The 22,343-nt window shown below is 50.4% G+C and overlaps 9 protein-coding genes across 9 annotated transcripts; 4 read left to right on the top strand and 5 right to left on the bottom strand.

Annotated features, from left to right (window-relative positions):
• Positions 1–64: 64 nt before the first annotated feature.
• Positions 65–1,421, bottom strand: CTRU02_204811 (uncharacterized protein; the record flags this gene model as incomplete). Its single annotated transcript, XM_036721288.1, has 2 exons — positions 65–422; positions 475–1,421. 2 exons carry the CDS (start codon positions 1,419–1,421, stop codon positions 65–67), a joined length of 1,305 nt encoding a protein of 434 aa, XP_036587272.1.
• A 716-nt stretch (positions 1,422–2,137) lies between these two features.
• On the top strand, positions 2,138–4,021 carry CTRU02_204812 (C6 zinc finger domain protein; the record flags this gene model as incomplete). The annotated part of the gene is made up of 1 exon (XM_036721289.2): positions 2,138–4,021. One exon carries the CDS (start codon positions 2,138–2,140, stop codon positions 4,019–4,021), a length of 1,884 nt encoding a protein of 627 aa, XP_036587273.2.
• A 519-nt stretch (positions 4,022–4,540) lies between these two features.
• On the top strand, positions 4,541–6,238 carry CTRU02_204813 (major facilitator superfamily transporter; the record flags this gene model as incomplete). The annotated part of the gene is made up of 5 exons (XM_036721290.2): positions 4,541–4,683; positions 4,741–4,959; positions 5,010–5,265; positions 5,317–5,913; positions 5,966–6,238. The coding sequence occupies 5 exons, from the start codon at positions 4,541–4,543 to the stop codon at positions 6,236–6,238; spliced, it is 1,488 nt and encodes a 495-aa protein (XP_036587274.2).
• Positions 6,239–6,372: 134 nt separating this feature from the next.
• Positions 6,373–7,336, bottom strand: CTRU02_204814 (uncharacterized protein; the record flags this gene model as incomplete). The annotated part of the gene is made up of 2 exons (XM_036721291.1): positions 6,373–7,175; positions 7,231–7,336. 2 exons carry the CDS (start codon positions 7,334–7,336, stop codon positions 6,373–6,375), a joined length of 909 nt encoding a protein of 302 aa, XP_036587275.1.
• A 798-nt stretch (positions 7,337–8,134) lies between these two features.
• Positions 8,135–10,804, bottom strand: CTRU02_204815 (uncharacterized protein; the record flags this gene model as incomplete). The annotated part of the gene is made up of 1 exon (XM_036721292.1): positions 8,135–10,804. The coding sequence occupies one exon, from the start codon at positions 10,802–10,804 to the stop codon at positions 8,135–8,137; it is 2,670 nt and encodes an 889-aa protein (XP_036587276.1).
• Positions 10,805–11,654: 850 nt separating this feature from the next.
• Positions 11,655–14,505, bottom strand: CTRU02_204816 (heavy metal tolerance protein; the record flags this gene model as incomplete). The annotated part of the gene is made up of 7 exons (XM_070204423.1): positions 11,655–11,859; positions 11,918–12,060; positions 12,121–12,627; positions 12,677–13,592; positions 13,645–14,093; positions 14,147–14,236; positions 14,296–14,505. The coding sequence occupies 7 exons, from the start codon at positions 14,503–14,505 to the stop codon at positions 11,655–11,657; spliced, it is 2,520 nt and encodes an 839-aa protein (XP_070062186.1).
• Positions 14,506–16,323: 1,818 nt separating this feature from the next.
• On the top strand, positions 16,324–17,208 carry CTRU02_204817 (uncharacterized protein; the record flags this gene model as incomplete). The annotated part of the gene is made up of 1 exon (XM_036721294.1): positions 16,324–17,208. The coding sequence occupies one exon, from the start codon at positions 16,324–16,326 to the stop codon at positions 17,206–17,208; it is 885 nt and encodes a 294-aa protein (XP_036587278.1).
• Positions 17,209–17,545: 337 nt separating this feature from the next.
• CTRU02_204818 (lactose permease) lies at positions 17,546–19,181 on the bottom strand (the record flags this gene model as incomplete). The annotated part of the gene is made up of 3 exons (XM_036721295.1): positions 17,546–18,592; positions 18,655–19,016; positions 19,067–19,181. The coding sequence occupies 3 exons, from the start codon at positions 19,179–19,181 to the stop codon at positions 17,546–17,548; spliced, it is 1,524 nt and encodes a 507-aa protein (XP_036587279.1).
• A 1,213-nt stretch (positions 19,182–20,394) lies between these two features.
• On the top strand, positions 20,395–22,129 carry CTRU02_204819 (feruloyl esterase-like protein 2; the record flags this gene model as incomplete). The annotated part of the gene is made up of 2 exons (XM_036721296.1): positions 20,395–20,865; positions 20,990–22,129. 2 exons carry the CDS (start codon positions 20,395–20,397, stop codon positions 22,127–22,129), a joined length of 1,611 nt encoding a protein of 536 aa, XP_036587280.1.
• Positions 22,130–22,343: the final 214 nt, after the last annotated feature.

Genomic DNA, 22,343 nt, shown 5'->3' on the forward strand with positions numbered 1-22,343 from the left:
CCTGGTCTGGGCCAACTATTAGGCAAAGCTCTTTTATACATCAATTACTTTTAACAATCTAATGTTACTCCTCATCGGGTGTCTCGAAATCCTTCTTTGCCCCCGTTGCGATCGCATCGTCAGTGAGCACTCTGATAGCGAGTACAGCCATGCCCTTTGCACACTTGATTGCCGCAGCGTGAGCATCATCTGTTGCTGCAGCAGCCGCAAACTTGGGGTTGTGTCCGGCCACATCAGGAGATGTTGGGATGACAAACGCGCCATGAAAGCTGGGCACAAGATGAGAAACGTTACCCATATCTGTGGACGCGTTGAATGGTTTGGCTTGGTGAAGCTGAATGGTCTCTCCAATGGCTGCCATATCTTCAACATAGGTTTTGCATAGAGTATCATTGGCACGGAGATTCGCATATGTTGGTGCACTGAGCAACATGTGAGCAATAGACTAGACTTGTGGGTTATTGATTGACTTACACAATGTAGTTGATCTCACAACCAGTTGCTGCAGCGCCAGCTTCGAGGCATGCCTTGACTCTTGTCAATAGCGCATCGGCACGAGCAATTGTAGGGCTGCGGACGTTCCAGTTCATTCTGGTGTAGTCTGTGATAACGTTTGGGACTGTGCCGCCGACTTCAATCACACCGTGGATTCTCTCATCGGATTGGATCTGCTGCCGCAAAAGAGCAACATTGTTGTACGCAGCAACAGCCGCATCAAGCGCATTGAGACCCTTCCATGGCTCTCCAGCTGCGTGTGCTGGCTTTCCGCGAAACTCGACGCGGAACTTGTGGCTTGCAATTAGTTTGAACCCTGCCAAACCTGAAGATCCATCTCCTCCACTGCCGCCTTGATGGGCAGCTGTGGGATGTGCCATGATGGCAGCTGCGACATCTTCAGGAGGGTTGAATGCGCCGGCATCGATAAGCTTTGCTTTGCCACCACCACCCTCTTCGGCGGGGGTTCCCAAAATGCGCAAACGGCCGGGGATTTTCAGCTCTGACAGTGCTCGTGCGGCACCGAGAAACGCTGCTATGGATGATGTTGCGATAAGGTTATGACCGCAGGCATGGCCAATGTCTGGGAGGGCGTCATATTCAGCACAAACTACGACCTGACGACCGCCTGAGCCAATCTCGGCTTCGAAGCTGGTCTCGAGGCCATAAGTGTGTCTTTTCACTGTGAAGCCTAGTTTCTCGAGGTAGTTTGTGATTGTTTCGTGAGCAAAGAACTCCTTGTATGCCGTTTCAGGGTTTGCGTGCAGGGTCTTGTTAATGTCGTTGTGAAGTGAAGTGTCTAGTTCGTCGATGTACGAGTTGATGATGGCGCGTGCCTTCTCGAGATCGAATCCCTGCATGGCTTCTGTTGTCTGGTTGGTGGTCTGCTCGCTTGTAGAGCCGACCGGGATCTGGATGATTGACATGATGAGTTAAGAGCCAGTATCTGTAACAGCAGTAAAGTTGCGTAGAACTCAGTGTACACAAGAGAGGTTCCGGGAGCACGCTTACTCGGAGTAGATATCCTTTTCACTTGGTAAACTAATAGATAACGAACGGGAAACTCGCCACGTCGTTCGGAATCACAGTCCCCTCATGCCATCATTGACAAGAGTGTGGAGATATCTCGATGAGTAATGATGCAGGGATCATCAGACGGACAAGACCAAACTGCATCGGCAATCGGCGCTGAGGATTGCCGACCGACCAGCAAAGACGATACTGCAGAAAGATAGCCGATGGTCGGCAAAATTGCACTTTCGATTTGATAAACAATCGACCCATCATCGCCTAAATGGCGTAGAGGCGACGCCAGTCAACTAGCCCACCTCCACTTGGTTCATCTGATTAATCACTTAATTCTATCTCCTCTAATTCTCCTTGAGCACAAACTCAAAACATCTCGTCTCGTCGGCTATTTCAAGGGGAATTTGTTCCACAACGGTTATCTGCAGCAAAAGGACCCGTTCCCTGACATTGTAGGTCCCCGGACCATTCATACGAACCCACATCGAGTCTCACAGAACCCCGAACTGTGGTGAAAGGTCCCCTCCCCAGCTACTAGCCTCCACTCCAACGGCTCAGAACCTGTGACAATCACGCAGATACAGCCGATCGCGTATCAGCTTATAGGCAAACGCCAATGAGCTCTTCGCCCCTCGAAGACGAAGGGAGCTCCCCGGGCAGTAGTCTTGGTACTGATGCCGGCGATGTTGGTGCCGTAACTATCAGTTCTGTTGCCGCCGCAGGCGAAGCTGTGCAGCCGGAGGGAACCGAGGCCATCCACTCGACCACGGCATCGGCTCCGGCGTCACGTACCGGGGAGGGCCGGAGTGGGCCGCGTTCGAGGAACGGGTGCTGGACGTGCCGCACTAAGAAAGTAAAATGCGATGAGCAGAGGCCGAACTGCCATCGCTGCACGCGTCTGCGACTTCTTTGCGATTATGCACCCCGCATGAAGCTTACCAAACGAGGCAAGACGCGCAAGGATCAACTCATCTCATCCATTTCGTCGGCTGCTTCTGGGGAGGGGAGGACGCCCGGATTGCCGAGCTGGACTCAGGCGGCTGCCCGTCTGGAACAAAGCAAGGCCTTGTCGTTGTTCAACCCGTCGGCTCCGGCTACGGGTGCCTGCGCCCTGGATCTGTCGTCGGCTGACCACGAGGCAATACGCTATTTTCGGACTAGCTTTGCCAAGTTGAATCATACGAAGAACCCGGACTTTTCATTGTATTCCATCATGTTCGACATCGCGCAGACGGATTCCATGGTCATGCACGTTGTGCTCGCGCTCGGCGGACGAGAGCTTGAGTTCCGCCGCAACAAGAATGCCGAAGAGGCCAGGGGGCCCCGAACGCCCCTGCAGCATTACTCCTCGGCCTTGAGGATGATGGCTGATACCATTGGTGGCGAACAGAACGGCCAGCTTGATCTTGATTCTGTGTGCACGGCATTGTATCTTATGCTTCTGTATGAGCAGAAGTATGGTGACGGAAAGTGTCAGGGCTTATCCAATCATCTGGCCGGCGCAAGCTTGATACTGCAGCATCGCTTCAAAGACCTTCTCCTCCAACTCCCTGCCCCCTCTCCCGAGAACAACAGGAAAAGCTTAGCCTTGACAAGGCGGGACCAAGATGAGAATGGTACGCGCCTGTCGCTTTATTCGGCGCGCATGCTTGTCTGGATCGCCCTGCACGATGCATCAGCAGCATCATATGGACTCGGTGGCCAGTTGAACTGCGCCCTGCATAAGATCATGGGGGTGTTGGAAGCCAATCACGGAAATACGAGAGTGGGCATCGGGAGCAGTCCCTTCCAACCCTTGGACAGTTTTGAGAGGTTACATCGCTTCTCAAATCCGCTGTACCGGAGCATGTGGGCGGATACATACCCCCAGGCTGAACTGTTGGATGATGTCGAGAACCGCATCGTGTATGCCTTTCTCGGTGCCTGCAGCCAGCTACGATTCATGATTGCACAGCTCGCCAACCTCTCACACGAGGATGAAGAGTCTCAACAACAACGGGCTACGGCGGTAGACATTACAATCCAGCAGGTGGGCTGGAAATTTACCGAGTTGCTCGAGGTCGCAGCCGAGCTTTCCATCAGTACAGACAACTCGCACCGCCTAGTTGCCAACATCCGTGGCATCGTCCCGCATTACTACGCCGTGGTACTCGAGTTTCTCAGACTGACCAGGTTCAATGACACGCCTATGCTCTCTACTCGCCAGCGCAACGCCCTTCGCGAGATCATGAACTTGGCATTCCAGGCTTTCAAGCACGAAGGCGACGAGGCAATGACACGTATTGCATGGCCGCTTTTCATGGTCGCACTCGAGACCGACGATCTGTTGCACCGCGAGTGGGTGCTTAGTCGATTCCAGGGCATGAGCCGCTTCGGGAAGAATTTCGACCGTGCTCATACCTTTTTGAAAGAGACGGTTGAGATGCAGAATATGTTGGGGGGAAGACTCGATGTTCGCGATAGGTTCCAGTCGGGTGAAGTGGGGTTGTTTGTTATCTGAGTCTCCCCGGGAGTTGGCCGGCTTTTAGGAGCCGGCGGAGCAAGATTCTATGTGTCCAGCCTATGCCGCTCGTGACCAGATGATCACCCCCAGGAGCTTGTTTCCCCGCATTGTTGAAGGATGCTGCCAGGGTCTACGCAATACTCACGGATCGGCTATCATGTCCCCTCAGAGTTGCGTCGGCTATCGTGACTGCTATCAGTCAAATGCACAACAAGTTAAGCGGCAGATCTATCGGAAAGACTGCTTGAGATATCTCAACTAGTGTCTATCACTTCCCCGCGGAATGGAATTCCGTATGCAGATAGCGATGGCACTCATCGCTGTCTTCCCCGTTTAGGCCACACCCCATCGAGTTGGGTTGTATCACAGCCATAACTAGTATGGGTTGCTGATGAGCTTATAAGGTCTATTTCCTCGTTGTTGTTGGCATTGCAACTCAACTACAAGTCAGCTCCTTGGCTTCTACATCCCATTCTTGCGCCACTTTAACTACGCTTGCCTTTGCTGCGAGGAAAAATGTCGGAAAAGTTGGAGAAGCCACCCATCGATGATGTTGGTCAAGGAGACCAGACATTGAAGGATATTGGGGAAGGCTTCATTTCGGGCCAAGGACTCAGCCCGGAAGAAGACAAGAGACTTTTGCGCAAGATCGACCTATAGTAGGTGTCACTCTTAGGCCCTCAATTTAGTATGCATCCATTGACTTGGCAGCACAGCCTTTTGCCCGTCATGGCCATGTCGTATCTGTTCCAGTTCCTCGACAAGTCTGCCTTGAGTTACACCGCCATCATGGGTCTGCGCGATGACATGGGACTCTCTGGCGCAGAATATTCCTGGGCGACAAGCATCTACTACTTTGGGTACCTCGTCGCGTCGTACCCTGCTGGTGTTATCATGGTCCGGCTTCCTGTGGGCAAAGTGATCGCGGTTTCAGTGTAAGTAGGCCCCCAACTATGGCAAATCGTACTTCAAACTGACGACCTAGTCTTGTTTGGGGCGCCATCCTCATGCTGACGGCTGTCTGTTCCAATGGTGCTGGTCTACTGGCGAACCGCATCATGCTCGGTGTCGCTGAAGCCGCCATTGCTCCGGGTCTCAGCATCATAGTTTCCATGTGGTACAAGCGCTCCGAGCAGCCACTCCGACACGGGGCCTGGTTTCTTGGCAACACTATAGCTGGCATCTTCGGCGGGATAGTGGCCTATGCCATCGGCCATATCAACAGCATTGCTCCGTGGAAGGTATGTATGCCCCACCGAGGCATTGGTAATGAGGCTAACATTGATCCGCAGGCCGTCTTTCTCATTTTCGGAGGCATTACCACCGCATGGTCCTTCGCCATATTCTTCCTGCTCCCGGATACCCCGATGAAAGCGCGGTTTCTGAGCGAAGCCGACCGGGTCAAAGCTATCGAGCGCATCGAAGAGAACATGACGGGCATCAAGAGTGACAAGTTCAAGTGGTACCAGTGCGTTGAGGCACTGACGGACGTCAAGGCCTGGCTCCTCTTCACGATCCAAATCAGCGCCCAGATCGCCAACGGTGGCGTGCATGGTTTCGGGTCCATCGTGATCAAGGGCATGGGTTTCAGCACGCTCAACACTCTCCTTGTACAGATGCTCAGTTCCGTGTTCCAGCTTGTCTTTGTTTTGATGGCGACTGGCGGTAGCACGTACTTCCGCAATAGCCGTACATACTGGATGGCGTGGAATTTGGCGCTGTCGATAGCCGGTGCGGCCATGGTTCGACAGATTGCAGCCGAGTCGAAATGGGCAAGGTTTATGGGGTACTGTCTGACGGTCGCGTACAGCGCCAATTTCCCAATGGTCTTGTCCATGTCTTCGGGTAATTTCGGCGGGTTTACCAAGAAGACGACTGTAAATGCCATGGTAAGTGAGGTTGTTTTGAATGCCGTGCTGGCAAATAGGCTGACATATCTAGATATTTATTGCATATTGTGCCGGTAACATTATCGGACCGCAGTTGTTTTTTGAATGGGAAGCACCCTCATACAAGTCTGGATTCCTGGCCATGCTGGTTTGCTATGGTGTTGGTGTCTTGATGTGCTTTGTGCTCCGGTACTATCTCATTTGGGAGAACAAGCGGCGAGACAGTATTGGAGAAGTCCTCGACACAGGCGTCGGTGACCACGTGCCATTGAACCTACTTGATAAAACTGATAAAGAAATTCCTCAGTTCAGATATGTATATTAAGGAGAGGTGGCGGTCTTGGCTACTCCGCAGTACATGGTATCAACGCAGAGTAAGGAGTTTAGTATATCAAATTAGTTCCACACGAGAAGGGTAGCTTTAATTAAGACTCTTCTGTATAGCTAATGTCATGTGCATTATTCCAGCTCCCACACAAGCGGTTCCTCGTCTCTCATGGCCCGCCACCGGTTCGTCGCTCTCATCACGTCCTCGCAGCCTTTCAACAAAAACCCCCATTTTTCAAGGAACCTCTCAGTGACCTCCCAACCATCAGGATGCCAAGGGTCAGACCAAGCGATAATGCCTGGCTGTTCCTGGCGGTCGAAGTCGTCCTCGCAACCAACGAGATCAGCACAAAGTTCGTGGTGATCAATCGTTTCACGGTAGCGGATGGCGTTGTCGCGCATAGCACCGGAAGGGAATATGTCGATCCATGATTCGTGATATGTTGAGCGCTGCAAAGCGGTTGGAAGCAGAGTGCAGGGGATCTGTGACGGGGCCGGGAAGAGGGGTGTCGTGTCAAGGTCGGGAGTACAGTCGTTGCCAAGAAGAGAGTATAACGAGAGAATGCGGATGTTTGTGATCGTCGCGCGGAATACGTTATAGTAGACTAACGGAATAAGATGGTCTCGACAGAGGGGAAACCAGTATTGGGGCCCGTCGTAATAAAACGGGAGTTTGCTGGGAAACCCGGTCTTGGAACGTGACTTTGAGACTGGTGAACGTATACGAAAATGATTTATCTCATCTTGTGTGGAAGATTTAGGCAAATTTCTCCCTTCTTGTTCATCTTTTTTAATTGGCTTCCCGGGGGCCACCCATTGAAGAATTTGAATGCTGCGAGCCGTGCCTGATTGCTGTGTTGCCTTCCATGGAACACCCGCGTCTATTGAAACCTGGCTTTGTTGTTTCTTACTGGTCTCCAAAGCCTTCTTCCTCCCTGTTCATCTAGTTAGTTACGATATTTGGGCGTCACAACAACACGAGATACGTACGATGAGCCCGCACGTTTAGGCGGTTCTGTCTTTTGCGGCGCTCTGCCCTGTCCCGAAGCCCAGTCCAGTCATCGTCTGCGCAGTGAGCTTCGGACGAGTGAAGCATTGGAGGCAACAAATGGCCAGGTAAGCATTCCATGGCGCTATGCATGGTGGTTGGGAATTTGACCGCCCTGGAAGAGAACAGTGCTGGTGATGAGAGGTCGAGATAGGTGTGAAGCTGAAAGTGAAGTTCTTAGATGACCGCAGCTGCTTTGCAAGAAGAGGGATTTCATCAAGATTGGGAATGTGATAGATAGAAGAAGATACTAAGGTAGCCAAGGCATCATTGGTGATCACGTACTTATGTGTTCCTGCTTAGCGGATGACGGGATGATGGATTCGACCGAAGAGACCGGGGCTGTCTTTCATCTGCAGTCGGCTTACAACGCCTTGCCTATTTAGGAAATAGCTGATGTTAACCACTCATAGAGCTCAGAAAGAGTGGGGACCTGACGACGAGAACCGTGTTCGTGGTTATCATTGGCTACCTTGATTGGCTTTATATGGGTCCCCGCTGTTCAAGCCGTTCCTTTGTTTGTCCGTTAATACGATTTAAGTGTTGTCTGCTTATCAACGCTAACTAAAAACTGTTGTAGTATTAGAGAAGATATGGGTTAGATAGGTAGTAAGAATTACAATGGCGACTGTGTTTCTCGTTGAAGCTAAAGGTTAGAGTCATAAAGCCGGTTGATCATAAACAAAAACTCTTCTCACTAAATACTCAAGTTGTGTGTTAACACCGTACCTGTTCTCATTGCTATGGGGTTGTTTCTTAAACATTAAATTTAACCAAAGTCGCAAACCCAATCAAGGTCTCAAAAATTCACCATATCATAAACCTTGTTCGAGATCCCATCTACCCCTAGCTTGATCCATAGCCCGGGACTGTTTGAATCGGTGGAGGAAATCCCGTCACAGTCCCACTGCCATACTGCTGCTGATGCTGGGTGTAGGCATGCGGAGCCTGAGGTGCGTATGGGGTGCCCGGGGTTGCAGCAGGCGTGTACTGGCCATGTACTTGTGACTGTCCATTCCATTTCTGTGCTTCATGACTAGGCTGATATTGGGCAGTAGCAGACGCAGGGAAATAACCCGGGTGTCCATGAGCCGCTGTGTGAGTTGCGTAAGGCGGAGACACTGGGGTCGGCAGCGGGTTAGCGACATATTGCTGCGTTTGTTGTTGTGCTTGTGGCTGTGTATGATACATTTGGGGCGCAGTCTGGTATTGTTGCACCGGTGCAGGCGAGTACTGTTGATGCCCTGTGTGGTTCGATGTATTGTTATACGCTGGTGGGATTGGGACCGGTGCATATTGTGGCTCAGTTGTTGCCTGCTGTTGATGTACATGGCCATAGGGAACGTTTGAAACCGGTGGAGGATGTGAGGGAGGCGGGGGAACGGTCATCGGTTGATAGTGATGTGTAGGCTGATGTGTGGGTGGAGGCGGATAAGTGTATCCAGGCGCGGGTGTATGTGCCTGCTGTTGGTAGACATGGGTGGGATCGGCTTGGAAGGGTGTTCCGTTTGTATTAGTTGAGGTGGGCTGTGATGGAGGAGGCGAGAGTACTTGAGCTTGGTGTTGAGGAGCTGCGATGTGATTATGCGATGGTTGATTGGGGTAATGCTGAGCCGCCTGAGCGTGATGATAACTCAGCCCTTGTGAAGGCTGCTGCACTGGCTTTCGCGCAATTTGATGCCCTGAAGGGTGCTGGGTGTTTGCTCCCGGATGATGAATCTGTGCCCCGTGTGGATCTGCAGGATTATACGTAGGAACAGACTGAGAAGCATGCACAGGCGACTGAACCGGAGCAGTGATAGACGAGGAACCTGACTGGCTATAGGGAGCTGGGTATTCATGCGAGATAGGTTGAGGCGCTGGCTGTGACTGTGGTTGGGAGAAGCTGTCTTGCCGCTGTGCTTGGACTGTTTGATTTGTAGTGGCTGTCATAGTTTGTTCCACTTGGGTGTTGTTTATCTCCTGTGCAGTCTGTTGTTCAGTCAGATGAGACGCTGGAGAAACTTGTTCGGCATGTGAAGATGGCGTGTTTGTGTCCTTCCGGGCCGCCCCAGTTACTGAACCATATTGGACTGGGGGTTGGTAAGTTCTAGGTTCTGGCAGTTTTCCATTCGCCTGCTGTTGACCAGCATTTGGTTCTTCCGCTGGAAATGCGGCATGCGAGTGTTCACTTTGGCCTCCCTCCTCAGCATGCGACTCTTGCGGCATGGATTGCTGGGCAACAGGCTGGCTATCATCAGTGACACTATAGTAATCTCCTTGGAACGGCTGGGTGAGGGAACCCGAGGTTATAGCATTATGAGACGAAGTACCCTGTGGAAGCGATTGATCAGATACCTGCGTGGGCGTTTGTGGAGTGTGCTGCGTTGGATGCTCTTGTTGCGACATTCCGGCTACGTTTGTTTGAGACTCGGGACTCTTGCTGTTCTCGACAGCAGGGGCCGAAACAGCATTTGACTCTGGAAGGGCTTGTGCCATAGCTCGCATATCATATGAACCTTGTGAAGGTTCTGTTGCATTACTATAGCCGGTAAACTGCTGAGGCAAAGGCTGGCCGCCAGTCTGTTGCTGTAGAAAGTTTGGAGAATATCCCACGGCTGGCTGGGCAGCACTACTAGCATCATATTGCGGATACGCCTCTTGCGGAAGGACCTGACCTTGAACGGAACCAAGAGGTTGAGCCGTAGAGACTCCAGCATGGTAATAATACTGGCTCTGAGCCGGGTCGCTCACTTGTGGTGTGTGTTGTCCGGGGTAAGCCGGGGCCATCTGTTGCTGGGCTTGTTGGTATTGTGCATAATCCACCGGCGCCTTCGAATCCGAAGCGTATGCAAAAGCAGGGTTCGCAGTATAGACTGGAGGTGGCTGAGGGCTTCCGTAAGAGTACTGCGGCGGCGGCAGAGCTTGGGCTGAGCTTTGTCCAGCAGCCCATTCCTGAGGATTATAAGGCTGTATCGAGTAACCGGCCTCGGCCGCCTTCGCATCCTTAACAGCCTGAAAAACACCGGCGGCCTGGAAAGCCTTGAATGCATCCTTCTTCTTTAGATGGCTTGTGTGAGTGTGCTCAATACCCATGCCCACTCCATCGAGGGCAGCGTGGGTGACGACTTTGATCGCGGTGTCGTTCTCGACAATGGCGGAAATTCCATGTTCTGCTCCGGCATTGGCTACGGCGTCGGCACCCATGCTTCCAACTCCTAGCGTCACTACACCGATAGTGCCACTAACGGCCATGCTCCCTAGTACATCCCGTTTGCGGGTGACGTGCGTGGCACCATGCTTCTGAAGATGCTTCTCAATAATATCGCGTTTCTTGCGTGCGTTATGAATAGCAGGGGCGGCCATTGCGACGCCAATAGTAGAGACTCCGAGAGTGAAGGGGACGGCGATACCGGAGACGGCGGTCGAGGTGGAGGCGCCAGCGATGAGGCGCGTGTAATGCTCCCATTCTCGCTGCAACTCTTCGGGCGTCAGGCCGTTGCATTTCGCATCATAGGCCTTGAAATCGAACGGCATTTTTAACGGCTGGCTTCCTTGGGTTCTGGACGTAGTAAGAACAAGAACCGACGGACACGGGAAGAGAAGGAAACAAAAACCAGGTGTAGTAGCTTGGCGACATCGTGGTTTTGTGAGCTCGTTTCAAGGAAATCCCCGATAATACTTGTGGCTTCGTCCCAGCCGTGTCGGAATGGGTACGGAGCTGCTGCAGGGCGCGTTGGTATCGAAGCACCTCACATTCCGAGATGAGCCCAGATTCCTAAAGTGTACAAATGATGTACCTCAGCCGCATCGAAAAGGGTAAGGAGCCCGACAGAGGTAGCCAAGACATCCAACCATAAGGCAGACTCGAGTCAGCCCAAAATCGATGAATGCGCGCGTAGATGCAGATAAAATCGGCAGGGGTGAATCATTGGCTTGTGTCGAATGCAAAACGGGGTGTTTGACACTAGCATTGAAACTCGATTTGTTGATTGTTGTTGTCGTCGCTATCCGCCTGCTCATGGGGTTCGTCGGAGCCTGCTCATCCCTTGCAAATCTGGGCAAAAGCTTAAAAGTACATGGTAGCTTAACGAGCAAAGTGTTGACAGCTGAACTGGCTATTTTCCTTGGCATCGTATTGCTTTTTCCCCTTCCTGTCTACCTGATGTGGGATTGACTCAAACGCATTATTCAGCTGCCAGCCTGATTTACGTGGTAATGCATGGACCGCTGGCAGTGGTCGTCCAAAGAGAATAAAAGCTATTCACATCTAATAAGAATCGCCCCAAATTTGACTATGAGTACATCCTCTATTGGCTACAGCTAATCATACAATTTCTATTCTTTACACGATCGGTTTATCGGCGAAAAGGGGGGATAAGTCCCTTTAAACTTGAGAAGCCGTTTCCGACGACTCGCCTCCCTTCTCCGCCTTCTCGATCTCCTTCTTCTCGATAGTAGTCTGCTTCTCCCACATGGCGTGGTATCGGCCCTTGAGAGCCAGCAACTCGTTGTGAGTGCCACGCTCGGCGATCTTACCCTTGTGAAGAACGACAATCTGGTCGGACGTGGTGATGGTGGAGAGACGGTGCCTAATGGGTTGACATCGTTAGTGAGGTGCAAAACACAGCTAATCAGCAAATTTCTTACGCAATAGTAATTGTGGTTCGTCCAGCAGTTACGCGCTCCAAGGCGTCCTGGATCAGTCTTTCAGTGTGAGAATCCAGGGAGGCGGTGGCCTCATCCAGAAGCAGGATGCGGGCATCCTTGAGAATCGCTCGTGCAATGGCGATCTAAGGCACCAAATCATTAGCTAACCGACTTTCGTTCCCAACAGTGGAGAAAAAACATACTCTTTGACGTTCACCTCCAGACAATTTCAAACCACGTTCTCCAACCTTGGTCTCGTACCCATCAGGGAAGTTGAGAATGCGCTCGTGGATGTTGGCAGCCTTGCACGCCTCATAAACGTCGGCTTCCGAGGCCTTAGGGTTGGCGTAGAGGAGATTGTACATGATGGTGGCGTTGAACAGAACGGTGTCCTGAGGGACGACACCAATGTTCCTTCGGAGGCTGTCGAGCTTCAGGTCCTTGATGTCGTGGCCGTCGACAGTAACAGAACCCTCCTGAACATCGTAGAAACGGAAGAGAAGTTTAAGACAGGTCGACTTGCCACTACCCGACTCTCCTACGATGGCAGTCTTGGTGCCAGGTGCAACAGTGAAGCTGACGCCATCGAGGGCCAGCTCGCCCTTCTTGGTTTGGTAGGAAAACTTGACATCGTTGAAGGATACTTCACCTCTTGGAGACGGCAGGTTGACTGCATCCGGCTTTTCGACAACGCCAGACGTTTCTTTGAACTATTACTGTCAGTATGATGCCTTCAACAAAGGGCTTTGAAGGGCTTACCAGGTCAAGCATGCGCTCTGCCTCAATCAAGTTGTTCTGAAGCATGGTGTAGTAAGTGCCAAAGAAGTTGAGAGGACCCTGGAGCTGGACAAAATAGTTGATCAAGCCAACGAACTCGCCGACGGTCTGTTCCCCGATGGAAATCTTGTAAGCAGAAAGAGCGACCAACAGAGCAGTTCCAAGCGAGAAAATCGAGCTCTGCGTCAGGTTGAGGCCGTTAAGAGACCACTGCACCAAGCGCTCCGCCTTTTGATAAACAACCACATGCTCTTTGAACCTCTCTGTTTCAGGCACAACGGCGCAGTTATGCTGGACTGTCTCGTAAGCCATAATGGCATCTGTCTTGATGGCCTCCATCTCGCGCATTTTCGTAGCCATATCTCTCCTCTGTTTGCCGCGGTATTTGGCTACGTAAATGGTCAAGAAGATGTATGACCACATGATGAAAAACACAATGATGGTGTAGAAGGCGTCATACTTGATGAAGAAGTAGACGCCGGCTACAAAAATGTCGGCCACCATTGGGAATACCTGGAAGCAAAAGTTCTCCAAAAACGTGTTCATTGCCGCGCCTCTGCTTAGAGCACTGGTGACCTCACCGATCTTCTTGTTCAAATGGAACTCAAGAGACAGACCCAGGACGTGTTCAAAGGCTGCGCATGAGAGCCTTCGGAAAAGTGATTGTGAAACGGGAATCCAGAGAACTGACCGCAGGGCACCGATAGCTCCCTGATTTCCCTGGAGAGCACGGAAAACGACATAAAGGATGATTTCGGTGTAAGGAATGCCGCCATTGGAGAAAGCATCGACGAGATACCCGAGAAGCAGAGGAGCGAAGACGTTGATGGTGCGCTGAAGAACCAGTAGAAACAAGCAAAACACCACAATCGCCTGGTACAATTTAGAGTCTTTGGGCCTGAAATAAGTTAGTGGGGACGAAGCGAGTAGACAAGCATAGGTTGACTGACCAGAGATAGGGGAAGAGAACTTTGAAGCCAGCAAAGTAGTCGAGCCAGCCCGTGCCCTGGACTTGGCGTCTGGGTTGAGCCGCAGGGCCATGAGGATGGGCGGCACCATAGTTCGCGGCAGAACCGTTGCCATTCTCCAGAAGTGACTGTCGCTCCTCTGGGTCGGACCTGGGCTGGGAAGGTCTAAGTCTGTACTCCCTGAGGGTGAGGCTGATAGTCATAAAGAGAAGGACTGCGATCCTGACAAAGCCTAAAGCAGATAAGGAGTCAAGGAGTTCCTTGGATACGCGCAAGAAAGGCTGCTCAGTGAAGAAAAGAGCGGCGATGACAACTTCAAAGAGCACACCAACGACCCAAGCGTAGGCATGGCAAGCTGTCGGCACCCACGGTCCTTCGGGATCAGGCAGCAGGCCAGCCAAGAAGTAAAGCAAGACTGCGACGTATGATGCCTTTGCAATATTAGTCTACCAAGTCAAGTTTTACGAGACCCATAGTGACCTACCAGGAAAGCAGTAAAGGGGAACTGAACCTTGCCAGGTCCATCATGAGTACCACCAAAGGCATCGCGAACTGCGACAATGATGCTGGCAAACTGGGAACGAGTCAGCGTGGGCAAATCCTACACTTTCAGAGATAGTAATCATTGCTGACAAGAACAAGAGAAAGAATGAGTTGAAGGGTCCAGATGATCCGGTTGTAGAAGCGCCGGAGTGCGACGGCCTTCTCATCTGGCGCGTCCCGGCGCGGTCCGCCACGTCTCTCGCGCCAGAATTGAGCCGACTGAGCGCCTAGAAGGGCCACGAAGAGACCACATGGATAGAGGTAAAAGGCCACCTGCAGCCCCAATTGCACCCCCGCCATGATTTTAGATGCGTGGCTTGCGATTGAATTGCATGTAACGAGTCCGAAGTGGATGGTGGCGGTTTGGTGATGTTCAGTTCGGTCTGCGGATTCTCCGACGAATCGCGTGGTTCAGTGCACGAAGTCGCCATCGCATTATGTCAGCAAGGTATTACTAATCGATTAGCGATCCTATTTAGGAATGGGAGCCAAAGCGCAAGTTTGTCACGATTATGGGCTGTATTTACTGAGTTGCTGGGGTGAACTATCACAGGTGAATATTTTTTTTTCTTCTCTTTTTTTAATATTCAAAAATTAAAAAAGCACTTATGACGGCGACATACTTGCGTGCCTCTGGTGGAGAGAGCGGCTTTCAATAGCGGTTACAAATGTCCCCTGGTACAGTAGCGCAGCACTAAACAATCCCTTAACAGCTTATTTTACAGGAACTCAGCTCGCTCAGCCAGTTAGTACCAGGTTCCTACATCATCTCAGGGCAAGATATTACAGCAGGCCCAGGAAGTCTTACACGTCACATAATACAATTAACGCATGACATCTTGTCCGTATTATTGACCTCGGGTATAGCTGCTGTGGCCACCAGTCATGAGATCAACCAATGCGTGAGATCGTTGCTCGACTTCCATAGGTTGAAGGAGTGCTACAGCCACCCCTCAAGCCGTGTTCGCGTTTCTACTGCGCCTCTATTATTGGCTTAAGTCGGTCGGGATTTTTGTCGATAACCGACCAATTGTTTGTAGGCCGTGGCTATCCGTCACCATCCTACAATTGCATCTTTCTGTCACGATTGACCTTACTTCCCTATCGTCGGTCTCTACTGAATCGCCAGCTGCTGTGGCAAAAGAAGGAAAATCTAGGCGCGACTATTCGAAGAAGTCAGCCTTGGGGGATTATTTGTCATGACAGTGCATGAGAAGGTTGAACAATGAGGCCAAAATCAAACCGCGAAATATGCCAAGAAGTGTCCGTTTCTCTAACAATTCTACCAAAGCCTCATTCTCTTTCGCCCCTGGAAACTTCGGAGAGCTTTTCAGTGGCCCTTTTCATCACCATATCCTATGTCGCGTAAAAAAGAGCGATATCTGTCATGTAATCACCAAGTCAAAAGTCCGTCTACCAGAGGATTTGCCTAACACGGGGCGTCTTGGCCCAGAAACCCCGAAGCTATTACCGGCCGACCAGCATCACTGACACTCCGTCGGTGTTTTACTACCAGGTGAGAATCAGTCAGGCGTTTACCTATCTGCACTGACATTGCACCATGTCCGTTTTAGGGATCTGCGCCGGAGTTTGGTCCGGTGTCCAGGCTATGCTGGACGTGGGTGGTGCCAATCGTAGCTCATTATGTGATAGACGGTCAACTGTGATTGGGTGCGGATAGCCACACTTCGTTTTCGCTGCAGCATCTTCAGCATGCCCAATTGAAAGCCTCTGTGGCTGGTGGCAGATACAGCTGGAAGACTAGATGCCGTGCGGCACTGCATCCTTCCGGACTTGAGGCCAAGCCAGAGGCTCAATCTCCGTTGGGAAGATTCTAGGGCTCGTGAGGCTTTCCACCTCTAGGCGGCAGAATTAACATTCGTTGTGGATTAAGAGAATTTCCATTTTGACAATGTATTTGACATACGTTAGACAGTAGGACGTTAAGAACAGAATAAAAAGGATAGAGATCATTTATCTGGTTGTGAATTTCCATGTGTCCACACCAAACGCATCAGACAAAGCTTACCATCAGCTTCAAGCATTCCGAATATCGACTCTCTTAATAATAAACCCCCATATACAATTTTTACTCTTTTAATCATCATCATCATCATCATGCCTGTGCCCAAAGGAACCAAAACCGCAGCTGCCGGCGCTGTTGCAGCCGGGTCCCTTACCACCGCCTTCATAGACCCCTCAGGTATATCACTCCTCACCTTTCTGGGCTCTTCCGCCGTAGCGGCGGTGGGAACAACCTACCACGCTGTTAGGGGCATTTCGAAGCACGCATCCCATTCTATGGAAGAGAGCCGCCAACGAAAAGCGGAGAGTCAGGCACTCGCGATGAGAATGACGCCCCATCAACACATCCGATTCCAGCATGACGTTGAAAATACCATCAGACGGCTTACATCCTCTCTTGAAGGCTCCGTAGTCCAGGGTATCCTGTTTATTGGACTTCCCTACATGGGCATTATATGGGCAATCAACACCGTTGAAGCCAGTGTCCAGCTCGGGCGTCTCAAGGCACTTGCCGATAGAGCGGGAGGAAAGCGAGCTTTGGCAAAGGCTGTTTCCAAGCAGAATGCCGTGCTTCAAGTCTTCGCAGGGGCCGCTATCAAGACTCTGACCATCTCTCTAACCCTGGGTCACGACTTTGAGGCCGCAATGGGAGATATCAGCGGTCGCATTGATGACGCTGAGTACAAGGGCATGCTAATGGATGCCAAAGACGGGCATAACCACCTCTTGGAGGAGCCTGTATTTAAACAGACTACGACAATTTTGGATATCCCTCAGACCGAGATGAAGGAGTTCATGGAGAAGGTAGAGGGAAATTTCAACGGGGAGGCCCAGAACTGGGCTTGGAAAGAGGAACATAGCGCCGAAGGCGTTGTTGCTGTTGGAGCTGTTGTAGCAGCTGTCAACAAGGCTGTCGATGTTGCAGTGGATGACCCTTTGCACCAGAAGGTGGAGAGAGCTGGTGGGACAACAGTTTAGTGTCAACACGCTTCTTGTGGCGGGCACTGAGGTTATATACGAGGATTTTTTATTGTTCATTGTGCGAAACGAAACTATTACTTACATATTTATAGATTTCTTATTCTCTTTAATTCTTTTCCTTTTTCCATTTCCTTCTTAGCAGACTTATTAGGGTGGTTTGGGCGGTGTGTGATACATATAGCTAGGTAGCATTGGGTTTTTAACAAGAAATAATTATGATGAGATTGATAATAGTGTGTTCTGTCATTTGCCCATAGTGACTATTGGATTGACATACAGGCCTCAAGAAGTATTTAGCCGCAGCGATTACCCTCTCTAAGGTCAAATAGACGGTTTAGCTCCTTGGTTCTTTACCTTCCGCGCGCCCATCTTCGACGGTGGCGACCTTGTTCGCCGACTTATGTAAATACCCTCCGTCAAAGACATCTTGCATACCGTCAAAGACTTCTTTCATCTCTTCTAGCGTATGCCCCTTAGTTTCTGGGAAAAGAAAGTAGATGATCCCAACAAGACAAGCCAAGATACAGCAAAATACAACATAATATTTCCAGCCAATCTTCTCCATGGCAATGGGGTTGACTTGATTGGCAAGGACAAGGCCGCTATAAGTGCACAAATAGGCAAACGAAAGACCGCGACTTCGGAGGGTGTATGGGAATATTTCCACAATATACGCGTGAAACAGAGGAGACCACGCAATGGCGTAGCTAAAGTAAGTCATGAACACAAAGGCTATCACCGCTTTCCCGATGGATGAATCGTTTGTTTTAACAAAGGTAGCGGTCAGGGAAGTCCAGATGGCGTAGAATAGCAGCATACCGCCGGTCGATATCAGAAAGAGGGTCCGGCGACCAAGGCGGTCCACCATAAGAGCCCCGGCAAACACGGATGCAAGCCAGTTCGATACGTTGAGCAGCGCATTGATCAGCGTTTGGTCTCTCGCTTGTTTGATGCCAATGGTGTTGAGGACGAGGAACAGGTAATATGAGATCAGCCCTACGCCATTCCACTGGGCAAACCAGCCGAGAATGAAGGCGATAAGGGTCCGTTTTCGGTTGGCAGGGCTCCGGAACAGCTCGAGCCATGAAATTCGCGAAATCTCGGACTCGACGGCCAGGGCTGCTTTGATCTCACCAAGTTCGAAGTCAACCAGTGCCGAGTGCTCGTCTCCTCCAGCATGATATTGGACAAGAATCCTGCGCGCCTCGTCAATTTTCCCGTGAGCAACAAGCCATCGAGGCGACTCTGGAAGGAAGTAAATGAAGAATACTTGGATAAGAGGTATCAAGCCCTGCAGAAGTGAGGGTAACCGCCAGCTCCAGTCCGATTCGAATTTGAAGGTGCTGAAGGTGCACCATGACGCAATGATGCCGCCCAAGTACTAAGGTCACAATCAATTCCTATCGGTTCTGTCTGTGAGGCTTTTTATCGGATTTTACTCACAAATGATGTGTTGTAAAGAGCAGTTATCTTGGCTCGATGCGTCGGGTATGCCAGTTCGGTGATCAAAATAGGGCTGGGTTGCGAAAGAAAGCTGGTGGTGAACCCGAGTAGAGCTCTAGAAACTACAAAAGTCGGTATGGTTTTGGCGAATGCCTGCAGCAGAGGAATTCCAATACACGCGATGGCACCAACAGCCATTGTCCGTTTTCGGCCGAACCGATCTGATACGTACGCGACGATGAAGAGGGCAACGATTTTGCCTGCTGGATAGATAGCGTTCATAAGACCAAGGATTGCGCCCTGGGGCCTGTTGAAATATTGACGCCATTGTGGAAGGGCCTGGAGACCATTCATCATAGACCCTAACTCAGTTCAGTGCCGTTTTGCTCCAAAGAGGCTTGGTTGAACTCACCGTCATAGCCAACGGCCCCGGAGGATAGGAGAGGAATTAGTAGGAGAAGATTGAGCTTCACAAGGTGCAGATTTCTCCACCAGGGTTTTAGTTGTTGCGGAAGGACCTGTGGCATCGATAAGAATCGACATTAATGTCTGTCAACCGACAAAGATAGTTGGTATTCAAGCAGTGGAGCAGAACATGACTTACTCTAGCAAGCTCGGGACCTATGGACGCTTCAGCGGCTGATTTCCCATCATTTTTGAATAGACCCATGATGTTTGAATCTTGGAGTGAACCGATCGAAGGACAAAGATGAGTGGGAAGGCTAAGAACCGACATATTACTTTGGACCAAGGTTCATTTGTCGTAATTCGGAAAAAACCTTACGCCAAAAGTGAACTTCAATTATACTTTGACCCAAAGACAAGCCAATGTAGCAAACAGGCTTCTATGCGTCAATGACCTCTTGTAGCTAGCGTCGTCCCATATCTAATGGTCCCCCCCAAACCATGGGGCGGGCAAATAGCTTGATGTCATTATTTCTACGACGCGGGGTCACCACCAACGGTAGCAAAGGCGGCACCCTCCAATTGGAATTGGGCGATGAGTATATGTAGGCTTAGCCCCTGAAATCAAACACCGGTAGGGTTAGTTCCGGCATGTAACTGTACCATGGCGTTTTGTTTGCCCAGCTGGGAGGAGTTCGTATTGATTACGGACTTTTTTGTAAAATTAAATGCGCGGCCCAACCATCGTCGCCGCATTTGGCCGCCTACAGAACTTCAAAAACATGCCATAATGCTGAGCCAATGAGACCTTTCTCATCTAGTAGTCTGACTTGCCGAATGCAACAGGCAAGCAGCAGGATCTCGAGTAGGACTGAGATTTGGCAAGAACTTGTCTAGTCGGAGGACTGAATCATAACGCTAGAGTCAGTCCCATGGACGATGCACTCATGGGTGTCATAACCCTGGCTTCCCAATACAGCCTCTTACAGAGTAGGAAGAGTAGTTCTATACTCCTTACCTGCAGGGAAAAGTGCCGATTGCGGGGAATATCGCAATATTGACCCCCGGATAGTTGAAGTCTTGTTGACTACGACAGATCCAAAGCGTTATGGATCGCCCCGCATAATCCGGGGAAGTGCATCATCTCGGAAGGATGCACAGATTGGGCTTCAAGCAAATTGGCAAAGACACCATAGTAAATATTGAACTTACCAGCCTTCGCCTGAGACGACGATATAAAGATGCGGCCATACGACGACACAAGAAACGCACATTAAAAGGGTTCCTGATATAGACAGCCTGTCTTTTATTTGCTGCGAGACTTTAGTTCCCATCATGGCCGTTATTACTTCCCCCGCCAACCCATGCGTTGTCTCTTCATTCACAAATCCATCAGTTTTCGGTGCAGAAATCCTCGCCATCAATGCGGCACCCGTCAGCAACTTTACCCTTTCCTTACCCAGTGTAGATATTGGGGTTTCAAACCCGCCCACGGTTGAGTTTTGTAATGTTACTGTCACATACACGCATCCAGGGCAGAATGACAAAATCAATGTCGAAACTTGGCTACCTCTTCAAAATTGGAACGGAAAGCTCCAATCTGTTGGGGGCGGTGGCTGGGTAGCTGGCCGAGGCTTTCTGTCGCAAATCCGAATGCTAGGTCCCATAGCTGAAGGCTATATCACAACGAGTACGGATGCAGGGCAAGACGGCTGGAGCGGCTTGGATGCCTGGGTTCTCCTGAGCCAGGGGAACATCAATCTTCATGCGTTGCAAAATCTGGGTCTCGTTTCTTTGAATGATACTGTAAGTCTTATCTTTTCTTGTTTCAGTAGCTGTCCTAAATTTTGCAAGACATACCCTCTAACCTTCAATTTTTGCTCTGCCCGAGATTCGTCTATTAGCGGCGTCATCTAACATGTTTCCCTAGGCTTTCATTGCCAAGTCGCTGTCTTCAGACTACTACGGACGCGCGCCTTCCTATTCTTACTGGAACGGGTGCTCCCAAGGTGGCCGACAAGGTATCGCTCTAGCACAAAGATTCCCAACAGCATATGATGGTATCTTTGCAAACGCGCCAGCTATTCATTGGGCTGAGCTCATAGCCAGTTCCCTTTGGCCTGTCGCATTCATGCAATTTACGAATCAGTACCCCAAGGGTTGCGAGCTTACACAACTGACATCTTTGGCTAAAACTGTGTGTGACGAGCTCGATGGGGTTAGAGATGGGCTAATTGGTGACCCCGAAGCCTGCAGAGAGGCTTTCAACCCGGAATCCTACATTGGGACTTCAGTTTTCTGCGACGAGACTGGATCGGAGATACAAATCACTTCCACCGCCGCCTCAGTTGCAAGTGCTATTTGGGACGGGCCAAAGTTCTCTGATGGACGGTTTATCTGGTACGGGTTCGACATCGGGACTGACATCACACCTCTCGCCCAATCCATATGCTCAGACGATGGAAAGTGTTATGCGACTGCAACACCTTCTATCAGCACTTCGATCCGGTATTTTGTAGACAAGGATGTGTCAAGCAACGTCACAATGGTGTCCCACGAGGACTTTGATCATCTATACCGCACTATAAAAAACCTTTTTGCTTCCAATCTGCAGACAGGCGATCCCGATGTTACTGAATTTCGAAATGCAGGGGGTAAAATACTTACTTATCATGGCCTGGTGAGCATTTCCGAAGTTATATCACAGTTTATAGTACTAATATGTGCGCCATTACAGATGGACGAAGCCATCCCATCTCAGGGAACTCTACATTACTACAAGATGGTGAACGAAACTCTTGGTGGCATTCAAGACTGTTACAGGTATTTCCGTGTTCCTGGTTTGCGACATTGCTGGGGTGGCATCGCCAGCGAACCAGCTTTAATGTTCAACCAGCTAGTGAGTTGGGTTGAAGAAAGCAAAGAGCCTACCCACTCCAAGGTCACATTTGCCGCCTCTGAAAATAGTACCAGTGAGGGTATAATCTGCGCTTGGCCACAGAAACCTGTCCTATCTCCTACATGCAACTTTTCCTCGGCAACCGAAGATTGTTGGTCATGCTCAATTTGACGAGGCTTTCTGTCTGGGTTTGAAGTGCCATTCATATTTGGAAAGGTTTCTGCCAATCTAGCTCAGAGGATCTACCTCCAATTTACTATTGAGTGTGTCTCAAACTATACAAAGAAAGCCCGTGAGAATACACTGCAAGCATATGAAAACAACTGTGACACACTAATTTTGGTCTCTAAATGCTTTCCAAAAATAAAATCACTGTGTTGAGTAC

Source organism: Colletotrichum truncatum (assembly GCF_014235925.2).
Source record: "Colletotrichum truncatum strain CMES1059 chromosome Unknown Contig_0002, whole genome shotgun sequence".
Lineage (NCBI taxonomy): Eukaryota > Fungi > Ascomycota > Sordariomycetes > Glomerellales > Glomerellaceae > Colletotrichum > Colletotrichum truncatum.